The following is a 26,398-nucleotide window of genomic DNA, read 5'->3' on the forward strand; positions in this document are numbered from 1 at the left end:
CCATGAGGGTAATATAGGCCACACCAAAACCACACTCGCATGAATTCAACACAATAACAGAAGCAGCCAGCGCAAGGTTTGGCTGTAATAAATGTTTATTGATATTGCCGCACCTTGATCATGGATACTCAGCTCGAAGGAAAGAAACTTAAGCCACCCGATGAAGCCTTACAACAATAACTCCCACAAAAGTGTTATTAATACCCAGAGCTTGCGCCCTCTGCCCACATCTGCCTCCTCAAGCCTGAGACGTCATCGTGGAGCTGAGGTGTGGGACGCGGCGCCCCCATAATGTCACGGCCGTGATTAGATAATGCCACGATGTGTGTACAAGACTAAGAGTATAATTATAATATATTGAGCTCTACCTGATTTATTCATGGTAACAGTATTGATTATACTAGTATGAATTATAACAGTATGGTATTGCAGCCCAAGCTAACCTATGTTATCCCCCTAATGTGAACTGTAATGATTAATGATTATAAGGGCAAATATTGGGTCAGCGCAGCTGGCTGGTTTAAATGGACCCGAGAATAATCTCAAGGTAGCTTAATCCACCAGGCTGTCAAATCTCAGGATCGTGATGGGTTTGCATTTTCGCATGGTGAGCTTTACGTGCAAAATTCTCTTCCAGGTCCTGCTTTGTGTCCTTGTCACTTGTTCACACTCTCAATATCGTGGGTGCATTGTGTTACTTGTGCCTCGAAGCACCTGTGAACATCTCTTCTCCATAGCACAACCTCCTGCTCCTCCCTGCCCCCGCCGCCCAGCTACAGCCAGGGCTACCCCCATCACGACCCCACCACTTACCCCTATCACTACCACGACCCCTAACCCTATCATTACCCCTCCTTAACCAATCCCACCTGTCCTGTTGTTCACCATAACTACACCACCACTTTTAATAATCCCACTCTCTATCTCAACCACTGCCATCTTATGTACAATTGTATAATTGCTGTAACGCGCCTTGGCATAAGGCGTTATATTAATCTATATCAAATCAGATGGACAGGAACATCAGGCATATTAAAGTATTCCTTGAAGTTTGTTTGGCGTTTTTTTTTTTATCTAGTTGGACGTTACCGTTGCCATAAACGCACGCACAATCGACATTTTCAAGTATTTATCAACCAGGGGCCCCCTCACAACCATTTACGGCCTTCGGTCAGGAAAGTCACAAAAAAAATGCACACGAACGATGCATTCACGCAAGCAGACGATGCTCCGTTTTGAAGCTGATGATATAAAAGCTTATATCATTTTACATCTGGAAGACTTCAATGAAAACGACATTTCGTGTGAATTTTCTCTCGTCGTTAAGTAGATGGCCTTGCCGGTTGGTTCGGTTCGATGCGGACTTTCACCTGTTTGGGATTGCGGGATCGAGATAAGGCGACGTGGAGCTGCTGGCCGTGCGAGAAGACCGCCGTCTGCAGATCGATACCGACGTGATCGATCGTCTGTCCCTGCGCCTCCGTCGTTCATGCAGGGGGCGCGTAGATTTGCAGCGCCCCCTGCGTGAAAACGACGGAAAGTGATAGCGTTCATCACAGATAAAGTTGCGTGCTTATATAAGAGTATGAGCTTCACCATACGACTGCCTGCATCTCGTCTTAAGGTCTGCTCCTGAATTAGCCTCATCCTTCCTTGCTTTCGTCTGTCTGATTAATTATTGGTGTTGTCTTCCTTTGACTCATTCACCTCATCTGCATCCTTTTCTTCCGGTGTACGCTCCGACTTATCTGCCACGTCGCCTGACACGTTTTCTGCATTCTCTCCATCTTCCTTTAACTCGTTCACCTCATCCACAACCTTCCCTTCATCTGGGTTATTCTCCGACTGATCTGCCACGTCGTTATTTTGATCAGCTTGCTTGTCCTGTGCATCTGCAAAAACCCGTTGCAGACTCCATGCCCGCATGCTTCCATCTTGCGATCCTGTGAAGAGTGTGTCCCCTGCTACCTGAATCACACAGAACCAGGCACATCCACACACCACACAGTAGACAGATTACTACATTTTAGTGGCTGTGCAAAGCTTGGCGGCGATTACCTCAATTTGCCTTATTGTGGAGCTTAATTCACAACATTAAATATTCGATTATGAACGTTTATTTGCTCATATTTATCTTGAGTCCCACTTTACAGATTTTTCTTCACGGGTAAGTACCCTCCAATAAAATTGTGTTTAGAAGACAAAAGGAAAAATATGTCAATGTGTGTGTGTGAAGTTTAAAAGTTTCCGTGTGAAATGAAAATTCCACGATTGGAAAAAACCGGTAGTTCTATATCCTAAGTATTAAAATGCTGTGGGTACTCATTGAGCATCACATGCAGGCATTCCCTACGCGTCTATAGACATTGTTGCGCGTATTAATATCAACCATGACGCTTAGTCAACAAACATCCAGTTCAATGAGGTTCGCTGGAACTAGGCATTCCCCTCATACACTTCACAAAATACCCCCAGAAACATCTCACACTGCACCTGTATCGCATGCAACAAGTTACAGGGACTTTGAATCATGGATTATAAGTGTCACCGTGAGTTCCGCATATTGATTTGTTACAAAACAGATGGGCCACCAATGTTGACCTTGAGCGAATCAACTTCACGTGCGAAGCTACACTTCGTATTAGTTGGGTGAGTCACTACTTACAATTGTGACTCTTGGTGGGGGGGGGGGGGGCTGAAAAATCCTCGCGTAAAAACGAACGTGCGGTGGGTCGGCACAACAGCTTCCCTCCAGGGTCTGTGCACGGCCCTTTAATTCTTATTATTACTACTACACATTTTTATTGAACTTTTCGTGCTGTCTGTTTATATCCTTTTTTTTATCTTTGACGCTTCATATTTTCGGATCTACGAAAGTCTTAACGAGCTGAAATTTTCTGCACAGATTCACCTGGCGTGACAATTCAAGATTTCATTTTTCTTTTTAAATAACCGGTCCAGGTACCGCCGCCGATCGTGGTCTTATTCGTGTTTTTGAATACATTTTAATCATTAATAATTAATCGTACATTGTACACCCCCCCTTTTTTAATTACGAATTGTAGCAGCTGTTGCTGGGCAGCCTCTGATCACATCGCCGCCCGTCGTCGTAACGCTAACGAGTGGCCGCTGTGCCCCCCCCCCTCTCTTCCTTAGCGCTAGAAGCAGCAAGTACACAAAAAACTATAGGTAATTAATAAATAAAAAACACAAGCTTTTCAATGCACACACTTTTATTTGCAGTCAAAAGTAGAAGTAAATTACTTTAATCCCGGAATAAATCAAATGTGATGCGCTCAATAAAAGTGGGTGGCTTCCTTTCGAAATGTTACATATTCTTTATGCAAGCCACCCACTTTTATTGAGCACATCAAATTTGATTAATTCCGGGGTCAAAATAATGCATTTTATACTTTTGAGTGCACATACAAGTGTGTGCATTTAAAAGGCTTGTGTGTGTGTGGTTTTTTACCTATGTTTTTTTCTTTGGAGAGGACGCTGCGTGTTGGTACAACCCTCGGCGTGGTCCATCAGTAACACTAACAGCTCACGCAGGGTAGCCTGTCAACCGCGTATCAGTGTTCTTTGGGTCTTTCGGTAAAGCCACGTAGAGAGAAAGAAAATTTAAAAAAATAAAAATTTAATTCTAATATCACCATATTGTTATTTTATCACCATATTGTTATTTTTTTCTACGTGGCTTTAACGAAAGACCCAAAGAATATGAATTCCTGCAGTCACGAAAGCTTTAAGTCAAGGTCTACGCTTATCAGTGCCTTACCTTAAGACAGACCAAATTCAGACCTTATTGATCACCCCGTGCCCTAATAAAGCTCAACGTTCATCCTACAAAGCCCCATCACAAGAGAGAAATAGAAACAAATATTTTTTAAAAATTGCCCGGATTTAAACGGCTGTATGCCGTATCGACCTGCAAATTCAATTTCCCTTTCCAAGAATACGGGTAAACCGTATGGATTGACAGGTATGCCTACTCAACTCCCACACCTACCAACCCGATTGAGCTCCCCTTCCTCTACACGGGTCAGTGGCCGTCAGAGAATTGGTTTGTACACTAAGGCCAGGTGAGTTATTTACTAAATATTGCCCATTAATTAATATGCCTTGTATAGTATCCCTAGTATTTTGGTTGCTCACAAAACAAGTGCCATACACCACTTTTAAAAATTGTTAAAAACGTACCCAAAAATCTGTTGATTTAATTATGACTTTAAAGGTTAACTTACCATCCTACCTGCCTATTTCAGCTGTTATTTCCGACTCTATGTGTGTGTTTCTCTCTCTCTATGCCTCTCTCTTAGACCTCTTATGCTCACATGTCCTTTGGATTGCACTCTCATGCCTTTAGATTGCACCACTCTTTGATCTTACATGAACATACTAATCTCTCACATTAACACATTCCTGCGGAGGGGGCTGGTAGGAAATTTTGAAGTAATTATGAAGTCATTATGTACAGATATTTAAGCCAAACCTGTTAGGGTCGTGCGCAAAAGAAAGCAAAATGAAAAGTGAGCAGAATTATAAAACGACGCCAGAAAGTGCAGTGTAAAAGAGGTCGCACCAGAAAGTGCAGTGTTATAATCCCCTGCCTCCTGTGAATTAATCCCGGTTGGGCTTCCAGTCCACTACGTTTCCTACCAGTAACATAGCCACTTCCATGTCCTCATCGAGGAGGCCGCTCTCCGATCTTACAGTTACATGCTAATTTCTCACATTAACATTATGCAAAATTTCTCACATTAACATCACTAGCCCCGGCCACTTCTTTATGACCCTTGGGCTACACCCATTTCAAACCTTTTAAAACAGTCTGCCTCAGCAGCAGACCATGCTTTCTCACCTGATGACGGACGCTTGGGTGTTGCGCCCGAAACGTCGTGATTTATTTTATTTTATACCTACGTGACTTTAGCGAAATAACCAAAGGGTATGGATTCCTGCAGTCACGAAAGCTTCAAATCAAGATTACCTAATAATATATACATAAATACACGATAATAACTATGTAAACAGTACAGTACGTATACAAATTAAATGTACCTACTCACAATACAGCACTGGAATTCACCTTCATGCAGTTGACAATGTGGTTATGGCCCTTGAAGGTCCTCATGACCTCCCCTGTTTGAGCGTTGTAGGAGCAGGCGCTCCCATCTCCACTCCCTGTGAACACTGCACACCCACACGAAACGCCTGTGAGTCAATTCCATTCTGAGCACATTCACAAGTTCCACTTCGAAGTTACGTTGCAGGCCCCGGGTGCCCCGTATATTTGTGGAATTGTAACGAGCGACACTTACGGACATTGCGATGAACCACGAGCGCACTCACGGCGCGCGTGTGCGCCTGATAGCTGCGTGCGCAGATCTGCGATCGCGTTTCCCAGCGCCGCGCGATGCCATCCTTGCCACCTGCATACAGGTAACGCCCTGCCACCTGCAGGACGTCCACGTGCGAGATGAAGCCATGGGACGAACAGGGCCAGTGGAACAGAACTGAGGTCCCACAGCAGAGATTTGGCATCGCCGCAATTCATATATATATTTCTCTGTTCAGCTCGAAAGGATAACGGTTCTCAGGTAGGCCTCCCAATTATACATTTATAAAAAAAAAACACAACGTGCTGCGCCCATGCCATGATCTGCGCACCTGCATGCAGATGACGCTGCCCAGATTTTCAATGAACTCAGACACGGCCTCCCCCGTGAGCACGTCCCAGCGGCGCACCGTGCCATCCGCGCTGCCCGAGAAGAGGGCGGCTCGGTTTTGCAGCACAGCGAGGCACAGAACGGGGCCAGCGTGTCCCTCGAGGCAGTGCAGCGCCGTGCCAGTCTCGTCCCACAGCCGCACCGTGCCGTCCATGCTGCCAGCCGCCAGCACCGCCTGTCCGGGCACCTCGTCGGCGTTGTCCGGGCCGCCCTCCGGCAGGTAGAGCGCCAGGGGCAGCACGTTGCCCGTGTGACCCTCGCAGACGGCGAGACAGCTTCCGTCCGCCGCGTCCCAGCGGCGCACCGTGCGGTCGGCAGACGTGCTGTAGACCGAGCGTCCCGCGTGCACCAGCAAGCGGTTCACGCGGGCCGTGTGGCCGTGCAGGACGTGGGCGCAGCTAACGCTCAGCGCTCCGCCGCCGCCGCCATCGATCTGCCACACGCGCACGGCGAAGTCGGCGCTGCACGTGAAGGCGCGGGAGGTGTCGGGCGCGAGCGCGCAGTCCGTCACGTACGCCTCGTGGCCCTCGAGCACGGCGAGCGCAGCGAGGGTGCGCGTGCTCCACAGTGCGGCGCGCGCATCCTCGCCGCCCGTCAGCAACAGCTCGCCGTCGTCGCTCACGCTGGCGCAGCAAACGCCACCCTTGTGCGCCTCCCACATGCGGTCGCGCACCACCCGCTTGCTGCCGCCACGCGGCTTGGAGGACCCAGCGCCCATGGCCTGGGGCCACCAGACCGAACCCTGCGCGCGCCTCGTGCCAAATAAGTAAACCACTAATACTCGTCGTTTTTTTTTAGGTAAAGTCACGTAGGTTAAAAAAAATGAAAACTCAATTAAATCTTTTTTTTACACCTACGTGACTATACCGAAAAAAACAAAGAGTATGAATCCTTGCAGTCACGAAAGCTTCAAATCTAGAATTAAACCAATAATGTATGTTATACTGAACACTTGACTGTAGCTTAAGTTAACATTAACTTTTTCAGATATTAAACTGTGTGTGTAGGTCTACAACATTTCATATTTGTAGACCCTTTAGATTTTTTTAAATAGGTACATAAATACCCTATCGAGTTTTGCTATGCAGGAGCATCTCTGTATACGCGGATGCTGATCGTGTTCTTGTCACCCAATCACCTGGTCCCCGTCTTTAAGAAATATATACCGCGGGGGTCCGACCAAACTTGACTTCAGGCTATAGAGTCTGGTTTCATGAAACAAAGCCAGGCCAGGTGCTGTGACTCACAACTATATGTTTGTTCATTTTCAATGAACAGACTCAAACTGTTTACGTATCGTATTTTATGCTGGTTCAATAGCATACGGCGACTTATACAAGAGCGCATATGAAGTGTTTCACATTATCATGAAGTGTACATTGGAGTTATGTAGTTTGGATTGCGCTGTTACTTTCGTAGAATCTCACCCAGATCCAGAGGAATGCTGGCGAACACAGTGGAACAACGCGGGCATCCAGAATAAACACCTTATTCACACCCAAACATCACACCTCCTGGCTTTGACATTTCTCGAAGACACTGGTGTAGCCATAAACCACATCAGAACATCAACAGGCCAATTACGCACATCTGCATAAAAGAAAATTAGAGACAAGCCACAGTGCTACTATAGCCATGCAACCCAAACTATGGACCATGTGGTGGACCACCTTAGTCGACCCTCCTTCAATGGAGGAATAGCAAATCTACACGAACGAACTCCCGAAGCCCTCTCGTGACTAGCAGACCTCAACACTGCCATTTAACTCCTGAACATAGTGCCATATACAAGAGTAGAATACAATGTGCGTGCAGTCCTCAACTTACGAACACCCGACTTACGAACACTCATACTTACAAACCAGTTTCCATGAAATAAAAAAATGACATTGACTTCAAACGCGAACTTGCACTTGAAAACTGAACCGTGGAACTCTTTTGTCCAGAGGAGCGGTCCTCCGCATGATATAATGAGTCAGCTTCATGCTGCAAGTGAGTGCTTGTGTGTGTGCGCGTGTGGCAAAAAGAATGAAGGGGATGTGGGAGCGTGATGGTGAGGTGTGGGAAGCTGTAAGCCCCAGGCTACTTTGGGCTCGTCTTCCCATCAATCGGAGGCGAGGAGTGGTGGTCGTGGTTACTTTTGCCCCCACCGAAGACGAACATCCGTGGAGGGATGCAGGCAAGGCCGATGAGTCAGATGCCTTCTATGACCTGTCACAGGTGCTGGCTAAAGTGGCCCCTCGGGATAGAGTCACCTTGTTGGGTGACTTCAATGCCCGAGTTGGTCATGATGCTGGCACCTGGTCTGGAGTGATTGGAAGGCATGGGCCGGATCAGCTCAATAACAACGATAGGAGGCTACTAGATTTTTGTGCAGCCCATGGGCTTGTAATTACCAACACGCTGTTCCAGCATCGGCGCATCCACACAACATCATGAATGCATGCCGGGTCCAAGCAAGAACATCTGCTGGACTACATAGTGACGGACCAGCGGATGCGAGCCCATGTCCTTGACACCAGGACCTACCGTGGAGCTGATCTGCCCTCTGACCACCGACTTGTCATCTATAAGATGCGCCTGCCATTCTTCCACTCCGATGGTGGGTATACACCAAGGACCCCATTCCAACCTAAGGTGGCCTGGTCTCAGCTAGCTGATGAAAGTTGCAAGCGAGAATTTCATCATCGCTTGCAGCTGGGGTTGGCATCGTCCCCCACTCCTGATGTCGAGGGTAAATGGGCGAGGTTTAAGACTGTGACTCATGCAGCTGCAATGGCTGCTTTGGGTACGTGGTCCAGACCTCCCCAGAGACCCTGGCTGACAGAGGAGGTGTTCAGGATGGTTGAGAAAAAGAGACAGGCCCACTCTCATCGTCTACAGCATCCCACGTCGGAGAATGAGGAGGCTTACCGCAGCCTTCGCTCGGAGGTTCAGAGAGCGGTCAGGCGCTGCAAGGATGGGTGGTGGTCGCGGGTTGCTGAGGAGATGGAGTCTGCCTCAATGGCCCGCGATCACAAATCCCTATTTAACTCCATCAAAAAAGTAACCTGCAGCACCACACCTATTACCATCATTAGGGGAAAGAATGGTGATCCAATCTCTGACCCCCAGGAACAGGTTTGCAGATTTGCTGAGCATTTCTGTGAGGTCCTGGGGGAGGGGGAATCCCTCAGCCTGGAAAACATCATGGGACAAAGTGGGGATGACCCTGCTGAGGCTGCGGTGCCTCAAATATTGCAGGAGGAAGTCACCCCATGTGAGTGGCTGGCTAAGGTGCCATCCGTTGAGGAAGTACTGAAGGCGATGCAGAATCTGAGACCAGGAAAGGCACTGGGCAGAGATGATCTCCCAAGCGAAATGCTGCGGGAGGGTGGCGTTTGTGCACAGACTGCCCTACATGACATCATAACAACAGTCTGGGCCACTGGACGGGTTCCGCAGGATTGGAAGGATGCCCTGGTGATCCCCCTCTTTTAGAAGGGGGACCGCACAGACTGTAACAACTACAGGGGCATCTCACTCCTCAGTGTGCCGGGAAAGGTCCTGGCAACGATTATTCAACATCGCCTTGCTAGGCACGCTGAGGAGAGGCTTGCGGAGCCCTAATGCGGTTTCAGGAAAGGGCGGTCCTGCACAGATGCCATATTTTCTGTCCGTCTGCTACAGCAGAGGTGTAGGGAAATCCAACAAGACCTACATATCTGCTTCATTGACCTGGTCAAGGCCTATGATACCATCAGTAGGCCTGGGCTCTGGGTTGTTCTTCGTGCTTTCGGAGTCCCTGACCCTCTGCTCACGCTCATTAAGGACCTTCATGATGGTGAGCAGGCCCGAGTAAAACTACGTGGCCGGGAGGCAGAGCCATTCCCTGTACACCTTGGGGTGCGATAGGGATGTCCTCTGGCTCCCACATTATTTTACATCTATTTCGCCCACGTAGTTCGTGAAGCCTTCAGTAGCTGTATCGGAGGAATTTCCATCTGGTACATATACAATTGGAGGCTGATCGATGCCCGGGTGCAGTCAAGGGATGGCTCCCTATAGGTCAACCACGTTATGTATGCCGACGACCTGGTAATTGCAGCTCACTCAGAGGAGGAGTTGGAGGCGCTGCTGCTGAAACTGGAGTGTGCCACGAAGAGGTGGGGCCTTACCATCAGCCCCAACAAAACGAAGCACCTGCCTGGGTATTTTGCACCATCGGGCACTCCACCCCCACAACTCCCAATCGGTGATGGGGCAGTTGTTGAGAGAGTGGAGAGTTTCCCATACCTGGGCAGTGTGCTCATGACCGGCTCCAGTTTAACAGCAGAGGTCTCACTCCGAATCAGTCGAGCGGCATTATCTTTTCATCGGTTGCGTAACGCTGTGTGGAAGCTACCTGGTCTGTCGCTCCGCACGAAGCTTCGGGTCTTCTCGGTCACAGGCATTCCCTCCCTTCTCTACGCTTGCAAAACGTGGACCCCCCTATTGGAACATCTTCGCCGGTTAGAAACATTTAGGCTGGCCTGCCTACGATCAATCCTGGGTTTAACCAAGCTGGATTGCGTACGGAGCTCACAAATCCTCGAAAGATCTGGACAAAGTCCCATCGGTGAGTACCTCCAGCAGGCAAGGCTGCGTTGGCTGGGTCATGTAGCCCGCATGCCCAGCCACCGCATGCCGCAACAGCTTTTGTTCGGCCGGATCGAGGGGGCTAAACGGGCGTGGCACGGGCTAGAGAAGAGATGGAGTGATGTGGTACAGGAGGATGTGGAGCTGAGTGGACTTGCCAATGATTGGTACCAGCAGTGTCAAGATCGGCCTCTGTGGAGGAGGCTCGTGAAGAACGCTACTGGGCAGTTGGAGGCAGTCGCCCTCCAACAACAACGGAGGGCGGAGGAGCGACGCTCACAACAACGAGCGGAGCGCCGGGTGGCTAAAGCACAGCAAGTAGGCACAGTAGGGGGCACAGGTGATGCATCAGCCAGTCATCTCCGTCGACCCGTGGCACCTACAGGGTCTGCCCCGTGACCTGTCAGCGGGCGTTCGACACTTCACGTGGCCTCAACGTGCACCTAGCCTGGTACAAGCGTCGTGGTGACGTCACCACCACTTCGTGGCGAATGGCTGTTGTTGTGTGGAGCGGTAGTGTAGCGGTTAGCGAGCTAAGCCGCGACCCGAGTTTTGAGTCTTGCTCACGGCCAACGCCAGTGACGATTATGTGAACCGGTCCTGAGCCTGCGTAAGTCGACTCAGCCTCAAATGAGTACCCAAAACGGTGTGTAAACATCGCCACTGGAGAGACAAAGGCCTGGTGCTGGCCACTCTCCCCCTCGTGTACCTGTGCCGGCCTTCATAGGCACCTGCTCGCTAACAGCACTTGCCCCAATCGTTGGGGTGTCTGTGTGTCTTTGTATTTTGTGTATGCGTACTCCCCTCTGTGTGTCTGTGTGTCTGCGTGCGCGCGTTTCCCGTGTGTGTACAATTGTGGTGACTCATTTACCTCCCCCCCCCCCTTCAGCATCGGGTCTCAATGTAAGTGAAAATAAAAATTGTGTTTATGTTACTTTGTTTTATGTTTTATTTACTATACAATAGTTTTTTTTACAGTGTTAGATGCAAATGTGTAATATTTTTTTTCTTAATGATGAGTTTAACAATGCTTCTCTTTTTGTTGAACCGTAAACCATTTCATAACACAACCGTATGGGCATTTAAATGCAGTGCATTTTTGTATTCCGACTTATGAACTTTCCACTTACGAACGGGTCCTAGGATATGAATAAAGTTCGTAAGCTGAGGACTGCCCGTAGATTGTGGCCTAAGTTATAGTTTTGGACTTGCAGGCTTAAAATCTCAACAATTAATATAAAACACCATCGCTTAACTGTTATGTTTACAATATAGCCATTTTAAATATATTCACATGAACAGTATTGTCTTTATATTGCCCTGTATTATCCTTGGGATGACTATGTTAATGCCAATTTAAATCATTGCTGTTTTCATTTGTGAAACCGTTATTGTTATGTTGCACTATATTTATACAAGCTTTTTTTTAAATAATAACGTTGCTCCTGCTGGAAACAAAGTTACGTTACTTTGTACCCTTAATTTTACTTCTGTATTTCTCCTTAACATATCTCAGTTAAATACTTTTGTACTTGTAACCATACAGACGTCCCAGGGCACGTTTCCTAGTTTAGACTATACATGCTACTCCTCTGTTTACATATACTGTAGTTTACATTTAAACGTTAAATACTGTGCAAAGTCATATTACAAATCTTTGATGAACAGAAAAGCAAGTGTACACATGAGGCAGTTGAAGTGTTATCATCATACTGTATCGGACAGGTGTGTTTGTATTGTAATGTACATCTCGTGGCGTGGCGCCTTCCGTTCTACAACAATAGAATACCAACATTGCCTACACCTTGCACATCATGGCTTTGTGCAGTCAAATAAAAACACCTAAAGGGATTTAAGTTTTTTTTAAAAATAACAGAGTATGTGGTGGGTATGGTTGGTGTGTTTTTGGGACTCGTCACTATTCTAATATAAATGCATTTTGAAAACTCAACGTGAAAGTTTAAGCCTTGTTCCAGCTAATGGGCCTGACCCCTGTGGTGGAAATTACACATTCTCATGGTGGGCACCATACATTTCACAGGACAAGCACTGGCGACTTTCTACAAAGGACTACTGAATTTGTTAACCTCAGACACACGAAATGCTGATTTTACCCACAATTGGTGTTTAAATTCACAACCGTCCATTGTGAAATGTGAAATTTTAAATACAAAACTGGTCCCAAACAAACACACGTGAACTTAATTACACACACGTAGACATAGGCACACATTTACACAATCAGTAAACAAATAATTCTCCAAATCTAAGGTAGCACGGGATATGAGGTGGGGCTATGGAAATACCACGCCTTTGTCTCACCAGTGCAGATGTTTACACAGGTATTCTTATTTAGCCAAGTCAACATCGGCGAGGCGCCGGATAGTTTCAGGTACTGATTTCCGCACTGTCATCAGAGAATCACGAATACTGCTCAACGTATTCCACACAAATACAATGGTCCCCGTTTAGCCTTTTATAATTTTGGGACAAGTGCTGTTGGTCAGAACCTTTTTAAGCCATCATTGTTCACAAGAAGGTGGTATGGCCAGCACCCATGCCTGGTCGGCTTTGTCATCAGAGTGTAGATGTTTACATATCACACACACACGCTCTTTTCCATCTGCCCATTCATATCTATTGTTAAACGTGGCATCGGATTCTGCGACCTATTTATAATTCTTATTCTTGCCTACTCAGGAGAGACGTACTGGGTCTCATGTGACTTTTTTGGAAGATCTCGCCATGTGTTTGCTCGAGGGGGTGATGGTTGCTATGTTTTTTGCAAATACAATTTCGTAACTTTGTACCATCAAAAACGAATTTCAGATTAAAAAAAACATAATTTGATTTGTAATATAATTCAATGTGGATGTACATATTACAGACATGTGTAAGGACAGTACGGGGCCTGGTGGCCGTGGTTAATAATTGACGCGTCGGGAACAGACAGGGTCACGTATTAAGGATAGCACGGGACCTAAGTGGTCGTGAATAATCATTGAGACCGTAACAGACAGGCCCAGATGAGGTGCGAGAGAGTTTGGGGGAAAGGGGCGTGGTCGGGTCCTGGAGTGGGATTAAAGTGGAGCAGGGCTCTGGGCTGCTGTGGGGGAATCGTCTTCATCATCTTGGATCGGGCACTTTATAGTCTTGGTTGGCGAGAGTTAAATATTGTCTCCGTGACTGCTACGCGTCCGCTCCCGATGTAGTCAGCCAACTACATCGGGAGCGTCGCGTAAGAGTCACAGAAGTTATCCAGCTGTATATAGTCAACTCGCGGTTGGTTACCCGTTAAATTATCAGTGAGTTGGCGGATTTCATTCATTATATATAACTGAACAAGACGGTGTCTCTGAGGGCTACATTGCACATGTGATCACATCTCAAGAGGCATCACAGCAACAGTGTGCATTTATGTTTTGTAGACAAAGGCAGTCAGTCATAGAAAGAGGAAAACATTAGATATTGAGCTTCGACTTGAATAGGAAAGTGACAGCAGAGGTGGTTTGGGTAAGGAAGTTCCAGATTATGAGGAAAGCAGAGGAAAACGAGCGATCTAGCAAACAGCACCTCCGATTAGCGCCGTTGGCTACGTACGGTGCAAAAGTTCAAAATTTATACATCAGGTGAAACCAACATGAAATATGTAGTCTGGGCTCATTGAATAATTGTGGCCCATGACTACGAACAGATATGGGCACCGTTCCACACTCATTTGTGCAGAAAGACAATTTATCTTGCAAAAAGAGATGTTCACCCTCGGTTTTAAGCATGAAATAAAGTTTGTGTAAATCGTTGGTGTATTGAACTATAACCCAAACAGTGTACATCAATAGCATTCACTACAGCATTTAAAACGAAACCTCATACACTGTTCAGTTCATTCAAGTACATGTTTTTATTGTCATACTGATGATGTAATCAGAAGTCGGAAAATAAAACCAGTTGTAGGCGTTAAAAGGACTTGGTGACCTGAGTATCATTCTGCATCGTTGAGTTCGAAACGAGTGAGGTAGCACGCCTGTCAGTCACGTGACGTGACAGCCGCGAGCTCTCGCTGAAGAGCATGGATGTACTCGTTCCGTCATTGTTCTCGAGTCCGGTCACGTGTGCTTGCATTTGACCTTGATGCGACACACGGCATAAGGATGTGTGGCAATTGCGTAACCGCTGCTTGTGTGAATTGTAATATGAAGACATTTTCAAGTTTTTGAAATGCTGTACAAAGCACACAATGATAGATATTTAAACGAAAACGAAATGTTAGACCATTGTTCACTGTGCATATATTTGCCCGATGATAAATTGATGGAAAATGGCTTAAAGGAATTAGAGGCCAACAACCTATGATCAGTGTGTGTGCCATAGATTGTGAAAATATAAAAGTGAATGTTGGAATGTGCTCTAATTTACCAAATTAGTCTCATGGGATTTTACCCAAGTAAATCTGTCCACCACATTTTCCACTTTAGTACAATAAGTAACTGAGAGCTTGATCTTAAGAACCCGTGCAACAGACTCATATTTCCAGTGCAAAAATAACATTAGGGAAGTATGCATGTTAAACATTGGTATGATGTATACAGCTCATCGTGGAGATTACAGTCTTGCTTGCGAGGTTATCATTGTAGAATAAAAATAACAGCTCTCTTCCAGAAATTATGTGTTACTATATTTTTTGACCAGGTATTGCTGCTAAATTACATTGAAGCTATTCATTTTTCAGAATTGTTATAACAATGTATGCATGTAGAGGCTTTTTTAGTATTAATTCTGCTATATCCCAATTGTGTTACTTTAAGCTACAAAGTTAATGTCCCATAAACTGCAAGCGGGGAAGCTGCTGGTCACAGGGGATCAGCATAGAAGAAGCACATTGAAACAGTTGCGACTGTACATAAGTCTGATCACCAGATCGTGCTAATGGGGTGGTGATGAGTGGTATGCCCCATAGCTGTTATCTCACATATGTTCATCGTTTACTTCCGGTGATGGGCCAGAGGAAATGAAGTACAATCAAATTATTATAATTATAATTAGTTTTTTTGTGGCAATCACTGATGACCAAAGTGATACTATCAACTTGATAACACATTTTAGAACAGTTTTATATGGGGTGGGAAGCTGAAATGTGGTGCTGGCTCTATGATGACGTAGGCATAGCATGATGAGGCACCCAGGCACCTCTGTTATGGAAATTACCAACAGAGATAACTTGAAATGGTTATATATGTCGTACTGTGACTATATCCGTGACCTAATTTGTGCCTTGGATAAGGTCTGTCTCGGTCTACCACAGTAAACTGGGCCAACAGACATCAAATCCAATCAACCATCCCGGGCCAGGTCGTGGAAGTAAAGTTAGATACTTACTTATGCCATGTACTTGCGTTTATCCTAAGTGTGTGTTGTAAAGAGCCTTTTATGGTCAGAGGGCATCCGTGTGTGCTACTAGAGGTAGTTGTTGACGCGTCGCAGTGAGAGCACTGCCCCGCTGGAGGCTTTCCATGCAGCTGGGCAGCGGTACACGCCCCGTTCCAGCAGGTACTGCCTGCCGCGGTAGTTACTGTCATCATACAGTACCCAGCTGCCGGGGGGAAAAAAAACAATACCCACGGGGATTACTCGTCAGTTGCACTCGATGTTACCGAAGTGTCGTCAATAAATGTGTCGTAAGGCAAGCTCGGGCTAGGCGCGCCACACCCAGGCTGTGCTGTGGAAGAAGACGATCAGGAGGAAAAAAAACTTCCAGCCGGTGGTTTTGCAATGGCTAAAGAAGCGCCCTGTGTCGCGTAGCATGGGAGAGACTGACAAATTAATCCAAACTTCCCACATAACCCATTTATAACATTTGTCAATTTTGCACAATGCTCTCCTGGACAACAATTTAGCAATGATCTATAATAGAGGTTTTTGGGTTAGATCGCGTAAATATAGATGTGTCGTTAAACCCGCCACCACCCGACACAGCCAATTAGTAAGGTTTGTCACGGAAACAAAACATGCCAATTCGTTACTAGTTCAGCACACCGGTGTGTTGGAGAGTAATCCCACAACATTAACAATTCGTGGGTTCACTCTCCAACACACCGGTGTGCTGTACTAGTAATGAATTGGCATGTTTCTGTTTATGTGACAAACCTTACTAATTGGCTGTGTCGGGTGGTGGCGGGTTTAACGACACATTTATATTTATGCGCTATAACCTAAAAACCTCTATTATGGATAATATTGGTCGCGAAAGCGTACATGTTAAACTGAATTTCTCAATAAACTTTCACTTGCCAATTGATAACAAAGATATTGCATTTTTTTGTACTCTAGTGATCCATTCATTTTGTTCACTCGACATTCTCTTCACTGACAGGTGATCCACACAACGCTGTAAATGTGTTGAATTATGGATTAATGTTGTCGATGGTAAAACACATGAGCTCGTTCATCCACAGGGTGACTCGCGCGTAGTCGTCCCACATTCTCACGGCTGCCGTTCTAATACTGCCACACTTTACCAGTTTGTCATTGAAGGACACCGCTTATTGAAACGGTGAAATAAACAATGTAGCAGCTGAAGCTGCAATGATAACTAAATACAAATTATCTCAAGAATAATACAGTTACATTTATTTTATCTGCAGCCCTATTTTTTCGTATTTTAATCTGTGGGGTTAGGCCAGTCACATCCACATATTTCCCTTATTATTACCTGTTGATCTGTGGGCAAAAGGATTACAAAAAAAACAATGGGAAGACATTTCCTTCAACATTACAGATAACAGAATTAAAACTGCAAATCAACAATTTTGTTTTTCATTGACAATGTTCAACATCGTTGTGGACAAGAGGCCTTGGAGGCTGGCATGGAGGGCACGTGGAGGAAAATCGAGCGCCATGAGAAGGAGATCAGCATCGCCATGCAGCAGCGTGACAGAGGCGATGTACCATGGAGCATACAAAAAGAAGTCAGTCCTCATGGGCAAGGATTAACTTACGTTAGTGATCCCAGAACCAGCGGTGAAGATGCCACATTCCTATTTCTGCGGCCAGTTTTAGCTCATAAAACTAAATCCCGAGTTTTGATTTAAAGCTTTCGTGAACTGCAAGGCTTCATCTTCTTTGGTTCTTTCGGTAAAGTCACCACGTAGAATGAGAATAAAATAATAAAATAACACAGTAAAATTCTCACGACGCTTCGGCCGCTTGCGTTGTGGCCGAAACGTCGTGAGAAGTTTATCGTGTTATTTTATTATTTTATTCTCATTCTACGTGGTGACTTTACCGAAAGAACCAAAGAAGATAAATCCCGAGTGTCATAATGCTTTCAGTTGGTGTTGTGTGCAGGCTCTGCACGCATGCTCCCGTTCTAAGCATGGCGATGTGGGGGGCTCGCGGGTGTGGTGGTGGTGGTGGTGGGGGGCACGACTCACGCTCCGTCTCCTCGCACGCGGATCGAGGCCACGGCACGGCGGCCCCACGTGGGGACCTGCACCAACAGGGGGCAGTCCTCGTTCAGCTCCAGACACTGCCCCGTCAAGTCCGCTCCCTCGAACAGCTCAATGGAGAAGTTCTCCCCAAACTGCACGGAAAATAAGCAATACTGTGTATTCTCTCGTTATTCGCGAACGTGCTATCCAATATTTTGGCTGTCCGCGAATGGCATATGGAACTCTACGCGACTATATCGAGAGAGAGAGAGAGAAATAAAGTGGTGAGAGAAAATGTGTTGTGAGAACGTAATGACCTAAGGTGATGAAATAAAGTCAATCAATGGGTGTGGGCCAATGATACCAGCAAATGTTTTTTGTTTGTTAAAGCAGGAAAACCCCACAGTTGGTTGGTGAAACGAATGCTTCCAGAAATCACGTGTTCGAAAGTAGGGTTTGATGGCACTCAATGTGTATATATTATTTAATAAGATTTAGTTCAACTTGTAGAACGAGAGAGAGAGAAAACGACTCGGAGGCGCGAGGAGGAACCACAGACAATCTGGAAAGGCAGCCTTGCGATAAGGCGGCGTCGACAAATGTCCAAAGCTCTGCGGTCCTATGCAGTACATATATTTAGGCGTTTACAGCCACGTAATGAGTGTTCACATTCATTATAATCCACCCAGGCGTGCTAGCACGTGTGAAAATGAGCCCTATAGCTCATCGGATTCCTCCAGTATAAAGATAATACTTCTGATAACCCAGCGTGAATAACCCAGTGCGGTGCGCGACGCAGCACATTGGGTGGGTGGGGGGGTGGGTGGTGGCTCCTCGCCGGCCACCCGGCGCAAGCCGAGACGTACCATGCGCACGGGCCGACACGAGCCAATCCCCTCGCAGCGGTCGCCCCAGCTGCGAAGGTGCGCGTACTCGCCGTGCTCCAGCACCAGCTGCTGCCCTTGAAGGTGCGCATGCTCGAAGCACAGCCAAGCGCCGCTCTCCACGCGCGCCGAGCCAACGCAGCCGGTGAACCTGCGCTCCAAGAAGCTCTCCACCTCCCCCGACGCCTCCAGGCGCAATCCCTGGAAATTCTCACCCTCGAAAAAGATGATCTGCAAACACGCGACATCGAATTCGGAATGAGAATATATTTCTATTTATTTATTTATTTCGAGACTGGAGGAAATCCGATGGGCTATGAAGCTCTTTCTCGCAGATGTCCAGTATTGGGCGGGTCAGCAAGTTACAGCAGTAAAACTACTAAAGAACGATAGGAGTGCAGAATAGAGAGAATGACAAGCAAGTCACTAAATATAAATGATTAACGAAATAGCTATGTCAGCCTGATGTATCAAGATGGGGGAACGCGGTGGCTACAGTGTGCTTTGAATCACCGCCGTGGTGGCAAGCTGCTCTTTATGGAAGGGCAACGTAGTTACGGGAGCGAATAGTGTTTGAAAAAAATATTCTGCAAACTGCTTAATTGAAAACCATAACAGTCGTCAGCCCCCTATTGAGGTAATTGATAGGACCTTCCTTAAAGAGAGCATTGAGACTCAGGCTTTCCTGTGTAATCAAGCGTAATAATATCAAAGTGTGATATTTGGAACTCCAACATCTTTATCTGATGGGATGAATGTTTTTTTACGAGATCTGCATAGAATTAGTCTACCAAATTAAGATAGTTCTCTCTCTCTCATGTGTTTTGATGATTTACTTCTGCCCATGGAGTATTATATGCGAATGGCAAATCATCAGCCTTTTTTCTGATTTCGTGCTCCCATTGCTTGCTATGACATCTTCACTCATGTTTGTGTTGTTCTCTGATATCTATTCCCATTCTCTTCCGAATCGTCTTGCAGTGCTGTGTTTTCAGTCTTGAGTGTTGCATCTCCGTCTCTCTATTGTATGTCTCCTCTTCCTCAACAGGACTTTTGTCGGTTTAGATCGTTCTCTTATTTGCTTGTTAATCTCCCCTCCCCCTCGCGCACACACGCACTTTCAATTCCACTCACCATTACAAGATCAAGAAATCATCACGGCCACAACTGTTTAAGTCACCTCACCAACACTTTCTACCCTCCACCAGTTGGTTCCCTCAGGCGCTGCACAGGTGACACGCGACCTCCAAAATATGTCCTAACAATATCCCACCATCTGGTGTTCGGTCTTCCCCTTGGTCACCAGATTCGTGGAAATCTGCTACCTCTTCACCATATATTTTTTATATTTACTATCTTGGATTTGATATTAATGGGCGTTTCCTGCTTTGGCTAATGTTGAATTACGCCTTGCATCACATGAGCCTGTGCGTTGAATTTGTTGATAAGAGACGTCCATAAGAGGTGTTTTGAGTTAGATCGCGTAAATATATAAATGTGTCGTTAAAACCCGCCACCATCCGACACAGCCAACTAGGAAGGGTTGTCACGTAAACAGAATATGCCAATTCGTCACTAGTACAGCACACCGGTGTGTTGGAGAGCCAAGCCACAACATTTACAATCTGAATACGACGTTTTGCCAGTAATTACAACTCGCTTCATCGGGCAACAGCCAAATTTGTGGAGAAGTCTTACTGATTCGTTCCTTATATAGAGGCATAGATGTGGTGACCACGCTTCTGCGCTTTTGCACAAAGTGGGGAGGGGGGAGATTGCGGAGTCAACGTACATTATGCATGTGCATTATGCGAGCCATGGATCTTGTCCTTCCTGTCTATTGTGTGTATGAAAATAGCCCTACCAACGGTAATCTCTATTGAAGTATGCTGCCCTTTAGAGACATTCATTTAAATAATGTATTATTTGATTATTCTCTTCCACGCAGCACTAAGGTGGCAGCTATCCGAACGGTTAAAGTTATTTTTATTTCTTTCAATTTCGATAGATTATCAAATTAGTCTTGGCCAGTAGTGGCTAGTTTTGCACAGAACTTCAACATTATCAAAATCAATTGAGTGTCCTTGTTGGCACGCGTGTTATGCTGCTGTTGACAGTTGTATTTGGATAATCTATAAAAATTGATATAAATAAAAAATAACTTTAACCGTTCGGATAGCTACCGCCTTAGTGCTGCGTGGAAGTGAATAATCAAATAATATATTATTTACACCTCTATATAAGGAACGAAACAGACTTCTCCACAAATCTGGCTGTCGCCTGATGAAGCTAGTTGTAATTACTGGCGAAACGTCGTACTCAGATTGTAAATGTTGTGGCTTGGCTCTCCAACACACCAGTGTGCTGTACGAGTGACGAATTGGCGTGTTCTGTTTACGTTGACACAGCCAACTTACCAACTTACTAGTTGGCTCTGTCAGCTTACTAGTTGGCTGTGTCGGGTGGTGGCAAGGCTTTAACAACACATTTGAAGAGGAGTCGGAGACTGGTTAAGCACTTCTTTATTCTTCAACCCACAGCCACACTCGTTCCAAAACCAACCCCGAACACGTGTCTCACAGCCCCTTTTAACCTCTCCATCTCTGCCCTCGTTCCCAATACATATCCTCGTCCCGCACGCCTGGTCCGGGTGACGTCAGTGGCCTTTAACCCTTGACCCCCGTCTAGTGTATTCCCGTGCGTGTTATATTGACTGCGGAGATTTCATGTCTGCGTGGTGCGTGTGAATGAGAGTGGCTCGCAGATTCCTTACATATTTATATATTTACGCGATCTAACCACAAAAAAACTGTATTATGGATGATATTGGTCGCCGAAAGCGTACGTGTTAAACTGATAAGAGACGTCTCTGACAATCTTGCGATTAAATTTTGATTTAAAGCTTTCGTGACTGCAGTGATTCATATTCTTGGTTCTTTCGGTAACGTCACGTTGAAGGGAAACAACGTGACTTTGAAGGGAAACAACGTGACTTTACCGAAAGAACCAAGAATATGAATCTTGCGATTGCCCGTTAGAATCAACAAAATCGCTCGCTGCGAGTTTCACAATTGGGGCATCATCACCAGGTCCATTTTCTGGATAATTATTTTGAAGAGAAAGAAAAAAATTGTAATCGTTATGCTGACGACTTTTCTCGCTGTAAACTCACGTAGACGCTTACTATTGTCATACCACACTCCGATTCCGAAGGATCTGATCGTCTTCTTGCGTCTGCGTATTTCACCTACTTTAGAATTAAATTCACCCAATGTATACTAGAGTAAGACTTTGGAAATAACGTTTCACACCGATGTCTTCTTGTCGAATCGTTACAAAACACAATTTATTTATATGCCAGAAAATCAAGCACTTTAATTCGTGACTTGGTAGCAACATTAAAATGTGTAATATTGTATAACAAATGCTATGTTAAACATGTGTATATCTTCTGAAGATATCTGAATAAACAATGGTATCTTTGCATACTGTAGTTATATTTTATGAACTCTCACTCAATCCCTTTACAGCAACAATATAATGTGAATATTGTGTTAATGTTTACCTGTATGGCGATTCCATGCTTCACCTTCAAGATATTTAATTTAACCTGTTTTAAAAAGCATCTGTAATTTTGACACAACTATAAACGTTTGTTTAATTTACACAGATATTTGCAAGAAAACTGGAAAATATACAAAACCAAGTGTTTAATTTGAAATGTTAAAAAATCAACTGCAGAATATGGCCATAAAAACAGCGACTTCATGATACCCTTGCGCTATAAGAACGCTGTGAATATCAAACGTACTGATCATTCGATTAACGATGAACTTCTCTCGAATCTGCAAAGAAAAGCGATTGAAATGTGGTTGAAATGCTTTAACAAAAAAACATTGAAACCTGGCCAAATGTTTCGCTTTACAATCGTGTTGTTCACAAGCTGCATTAATAACACCCTTGCCCTGGGGTTTTTCCATGTTACGGCGTTACAGAAGTTGTTATCAGTTAATATTATACCACACTCATACACGTAGATAATAATAAAACTTAATGGGACGCACCTTTCCCGTTGTCATCGACATGGCTGAGATGGTGGAGGTGGACGGTGTCTGGAATGATCCGGGCGAGTTGTGGTTATTGTGGGATTTATAGGCAGCAAAGCCACGGGACACATGCACTCATCGCTTTCACTCACCTAAGAAAACTGATGAAACGACGATTTCAGCCGACACAAAGCAAAAAGAGCTGTTCATACACATTCTCTGGAAGCGTCTGCACGCATGCAGTTTGCATTCAATTTGGGGCGCCCGCGCCTGAGTGTGCGATGCCTGCACCTTTGACAATGGTAGGGGTGAATTGCCGTATTGTAATGGAAGATAAGTCAGTGAAATAATTATTAGTGCCACCGAACTCCCCCTGCCTGGCCTTTACAGTGGTGTAAATAACAAAAAAGGTCTGTGAATGTTTATTGGTGGTAATCACATAAAAGATGTACAGTGAGAGAAAAAAGTATTTGATCCCCTGCTGATTTTGTACGTTTGCCCACTGACAAAGAAATGATCAGTCTATAATTGTAATGGTAGGTTTATTTTAACAGTGAGAGACAGAATAACAAAAAAAATCCAGAAAAACCCATGTCAAAAATGTTATAAATTGATTTGCGTTTTAATGAGGGAAATAAGTATTTGACCCCTCTGCAAAACATGACTTAGTACTTGGTGGTAAAACCCTTGTTGGAAATCACAGAGGTCAGACGTTTCTTGTAGTTGGCCACCAGGTTTGCACACATCTCAGGAGGGATTTTGTCCGACTCCTCTTTGCAGATCTTCTCCGAGTCATTAAGGTTTCGAGGCTGACGTTTGACAACTCTAACTTTCAGCTCCCTCCACCGATTTTCTATGGGATTAAGGTCTGGAGACTGGCTAGGCCACTCCAGGACCTTAATGTGCTTCTTTTTGAGCCGCTCCTTTGTTGCCTTGGCCGTGTGTTTTGGGGCATTGTCATGCTGGAATACCCATCCACAACCCATTTTCAATGCCTTGGCTGAGGGAAGGAGGTTCTCACCCAAGATTTGACGGTACATGGCCCCGTCCATCGTCCCTTTGATGCGGTGAAGTTGTCCTGTCCCCTTAGGAGAAAAACACCCCCAAAGCATAATGTTTCCACCTCCATGTTTGACGGTGGGGATGGTGTTCTTGGGGTCATAGGCAGCATTCCTCCTCAAAACACGGCGAGTTGAGTTGATGCCAAAGAGCTCCATTTTGGTCTCATCTGACCACAACACTTTCACCCAGTTGTCCTCTGAATCATTCAGATGTTCATTGGCAAACTTCAGACGGGCATGTATATGTGCTTTCTTGAGCAGGGGGACCTTGCGGGCGCTGCAGGATTTCAGTCCTTCACGGCGTAGTGTGTTACCAATTGTTTTCTTGGTGACTATGGTCCCAGCTGCCTTGAGATCATTGACAAGATCCTCCCGTGTAGTTCTGGGCTGATTCCTCACCGTTCTCATGATCATTGCAACTCCACGAGGTGAGATCTTGCATGGAGCCCCAGGCCGAGGGAGATTGACAGTTCTTTTGTGTTTCTTCCATTTGCGAATAATCGCACCAACTGTTGTCACATTAAATTTTGATTTAAAGCTTTCGTGACTGCAGTGATTCATATTCTTGGTTCTTTCGGTAAAGTCACGTTGAAGGGAAACATTAAAATAATAAAATATATATATAACAATAAAATTCTCACGACGTTACGACTGTAACACAACTCTTAAAGGGAGTGCTCCTAATCTCAGCTTGTTACCTGTATAAAAGACACCTGGGAGCCAGAAATCTTTCTGATTGAGAGGGGGTCAAATACTTATTTCCCTCATTAAAATGCAAATCAATTTATAACATTTTTAACATGCGTTTTTCTGGATTTTGTTGCTGTTATTCTGTCTCTCACTGTTCAAATAAACCTACCATTAAAATTATAGACTGATCATTTCTTTGTCAGTGGGCAAACGTACAAAATCAGCAGGGGATCAAATACTTTTTTCCCTCACTCTATGTTGAGCTTATTTCGCAACAAACATAGCCAACCGTGCTAATTAGAGGTGAAAAATCGTGGATGTCTTTTATGTGTTTTGGCAAACCGAGATGGTTGTTTATACCTATAAAATTGGGGTTGATCACTCCACATTGTTACATAATTCAGTTTACAGAGTATCGCAAGTGTGTGACGTGGTCACCAGCCACACCCTCTGTATCATTATCTGTACTATAGGAGCATTACGGGCAGCGATTGCAAAGTGTGACCTATGAAAACCTCTTGCAAACATGCGAACAATTCTTAATCATGGGTTACATCTTTAAATATTTTAGAATTAATTCCGTTCAGCAAAGTGGAAACTCAAACCCAGGCAAGTAGGGCGTCCTATATGCGGGCAACAGCAATGCCATGGGAAAGCACCCATTTCAAGCAGGATCTCATACGTAAAATAGTAATTAGAATTCTAGATTTAAAGCTTTCGTGACTGTGGGTGATCACGATATAATTTTCTCCGATACCAAGGTTATTTGCAAACCCACGGGTTTTTATCAGAGATTTGTTCACGAGGCAATTCAGATTTACAAACACAGACACAATTTCAACCGAGAGGATGGTTTCAAATTAAGCAACCATTGGAAAGATGTTCTGAATCAAACATTAAACTAATTTTCAATGGTACAGTATATTTTTTTCAAGTAGTGGTATCCCAAACTTTCGCAGCTGCTTAAATTCCCTTTTCACACCAATAGGTAAACTCCCCCTCCCCCCCTGTACATCGTTCATCATGCTAAGTCCGCCAATTAAATGCTAATTTTTATGCTAATTCCTTTGTCAAGGCGCTCTGCTTCCTCTCACACAGCTTAAAGGTCGCGGTCTGAGCTTGGCTGTGTTCACTCCAGCGCTGTCCTCTAGACAGTCTGGTCCCTTCACCTGATGAAGGCCACTTGTGTTGTGGCCGAAACGTCGTGAATTTTTTGTTGTTTTTTACGTGACTTTACCGAATAGAACCAAAGAGTATAGTAATTAGAATGCCAATTATTTACCTAGGAAGGCATCACCAAGTATCAGGACTATTTTAAGAGGGTCCTACATTGGAATGCACTGGAAAGTATCAATCCAAGATTTGTAAAGCACACCATATTGAGCAAAAAGGTGAGATAAAAGCGTGGATGGCACAGGAAAAAAAAGAAACAAAATTAAACGGAAGAGACTATACAAGTTTTGTCCATTCTTAAAAACACCGATTGTCAAGGATAACCAGACTTCATTTGGCAGACTGTTCCAGACCACCAGGGTTGCAGATGACAATACTCTGCTGCCCGAAGCCGAGCAGTTGCCACACACAGCAGGTCCATACAAGATGAGCGTCGGTTTCATGGTACGAATGGGCAGATGACATCGCTTAGGTAGGTTGGTTGACCGGATGTCTTTGCTGTAAAAGCGAGTGCTGCTACTTTGAACTTGATGCTCTTATGCATTGGTAGCCAGTGAAGCTCCTTCAAAGGGTCATTGGGTGTTAAAACTTCCTATTATCTGTGGTGTCGGCAAATAAGAAGACTGCTCAGTCATTTAGGTCAGGGCAGCCCCTCACTGGGGCTGCACCATGTCATAATAATGATGCAGAGACAGGCAGCAAGGGGAACGTCTATAATTTCCCTCATTAACATCGTGAAAGTTGCACGGCAAAATACTTCATTTTTAT

The 26,398-nt window shown here is 45.2% G+C and overlaps 2 protein-coding genes across 3 annotated transcripts; both read right to left on the bottom strand.

The window, feature by feature from the left end:
- Positions 1 to 817: 817 nt before the first annotated feature.
- Positions 818 to 7,024, bottom strand: LOC116945831 (uncharacterized). The gene is made up of 4 exons (XM_032960406.2): positions 5,674 to 7,024; positions 5,325 to 5,460; positions 5,093 to 5,196; positions 818 to 1,968 (listed from the first exon to the last, which is right to left on the bottom strand). Exons 1-4 carry the CDS (start codon positions 6,448 to 6,450, stop codon positions 1,672 to 1,674), a joined length of 1,314 nt encoding a protein of 437 aa, XP_032816297.1. The 5' UTR covers positions 6,451 to 7,024; the 3' UTR covers positions 818 to 1,671.
- A 7,207-nt stretch (positions 7,025 to 14,231) lies between these two features.
- LOC116945822 (gamma-crystallin N) lies at positions 14,232 to 23,208 on the bottom strand. Of its 2 annotated transcripts, XR_012945720.1 has the most exons (5): positions 22,725 to 23,208; positions 18,643 to 18,891; positions 17,780 to 17,928; positions 15,726 to 15,939; positions 14,232 to 14,476 (listed from the first exon to the last, which is right to left on the bottom strand). XR_012945720.1 is itself a non-coding variant. In XM_032960394.2 (4 exons), the coding sequence occupies exons 1-4, from the start codon at positions 22,743 to 22,745 to the stop codon at positions 15,804 to 15,806; spliced, it is 555 nt and encodes a 184-aa protein (XP_032816285.1). In that variant the 5' UTR covers positions 22,746 to 23,207; the 3' UTR covers positions 14,232 to 15,803. The 2 variants fall into 2 exon arrangements, 1 of the variants encoding a protein (XP_032816285.1); XM_032960394.2 differs by having other exon boundaries at positions 14,232 to 15,939; positions 22,725 to 23,207.
- Positions 23,209 to 26,398: the final 3,190 nt, after the last annotated feature.

Source organism: Petromyzon marinus, chromosome 2, assembly GCF_048934315.1.
Source record: "Petromyzon marinus isolate PM22_M1 ecotype Great Lakes invasive population chromosome 2, UKy_Petmar_22M1.pri1.0, whole genome shotgun sequence".
Lineage (NCBI taxonomy): Eukaryota > Metazoa > Chordata > Hyperoartia > Petromyzontiformes > Petromyzontidae > Petromyzon > Petromyzon marinus.

What these genes read in the sequence shown, in the direction of transcription:
- LOC116945831 (XM_032960406.2), bottom strand. Translation starts at nt 6,450, where the DNA reads ATGGGCGCTGGGTCCTCCAAGCCGCGTGGCGGCAGCAAGCGGGTGGTG. An exon ending in GCAGCGTCATCTGCATGCAG is followed by an intron (nt 5,461 to 5,673) that starts GTGCGCAGATCA and finishes GACGTCCTGCAG; the next exon opens with GTGGCAGGGCGTTACCTGTA. An exon ending in CGTGGTTCATCGCAATGTCC is followed by an intron (nt 5,197 to 5,324) that starts GTAAGTGTCGCT and finishes GTGGGTGTGCAG; the next exon opens with TGTTCACAGGGAGTGGAGAT.
- LOC116945822 (XM_032960394.2), bottom strand. Translation starts at nt 22,745, where the DNA reads ATGTCGATGACAACGGGAAAG. An exon ending in TGTCGATGACAACGGGAAAG is followed by an intron (nt 18,892 to 22,724) that starts GTGCGTCCCATT and finishes GCGTGTTTGCAG; the next exon opens with ATCATCTTTTTCGAGGGTGA. An exon ending in CGTGTCGGCCCGTGCGCATG is followed by an intron (nt 17,929 to 18,642) that starts GTACGTCTCGGC and finishes TTTTCCGTGCAG; the next exon opens with TTTGGGGAGAACTTCTCCAT.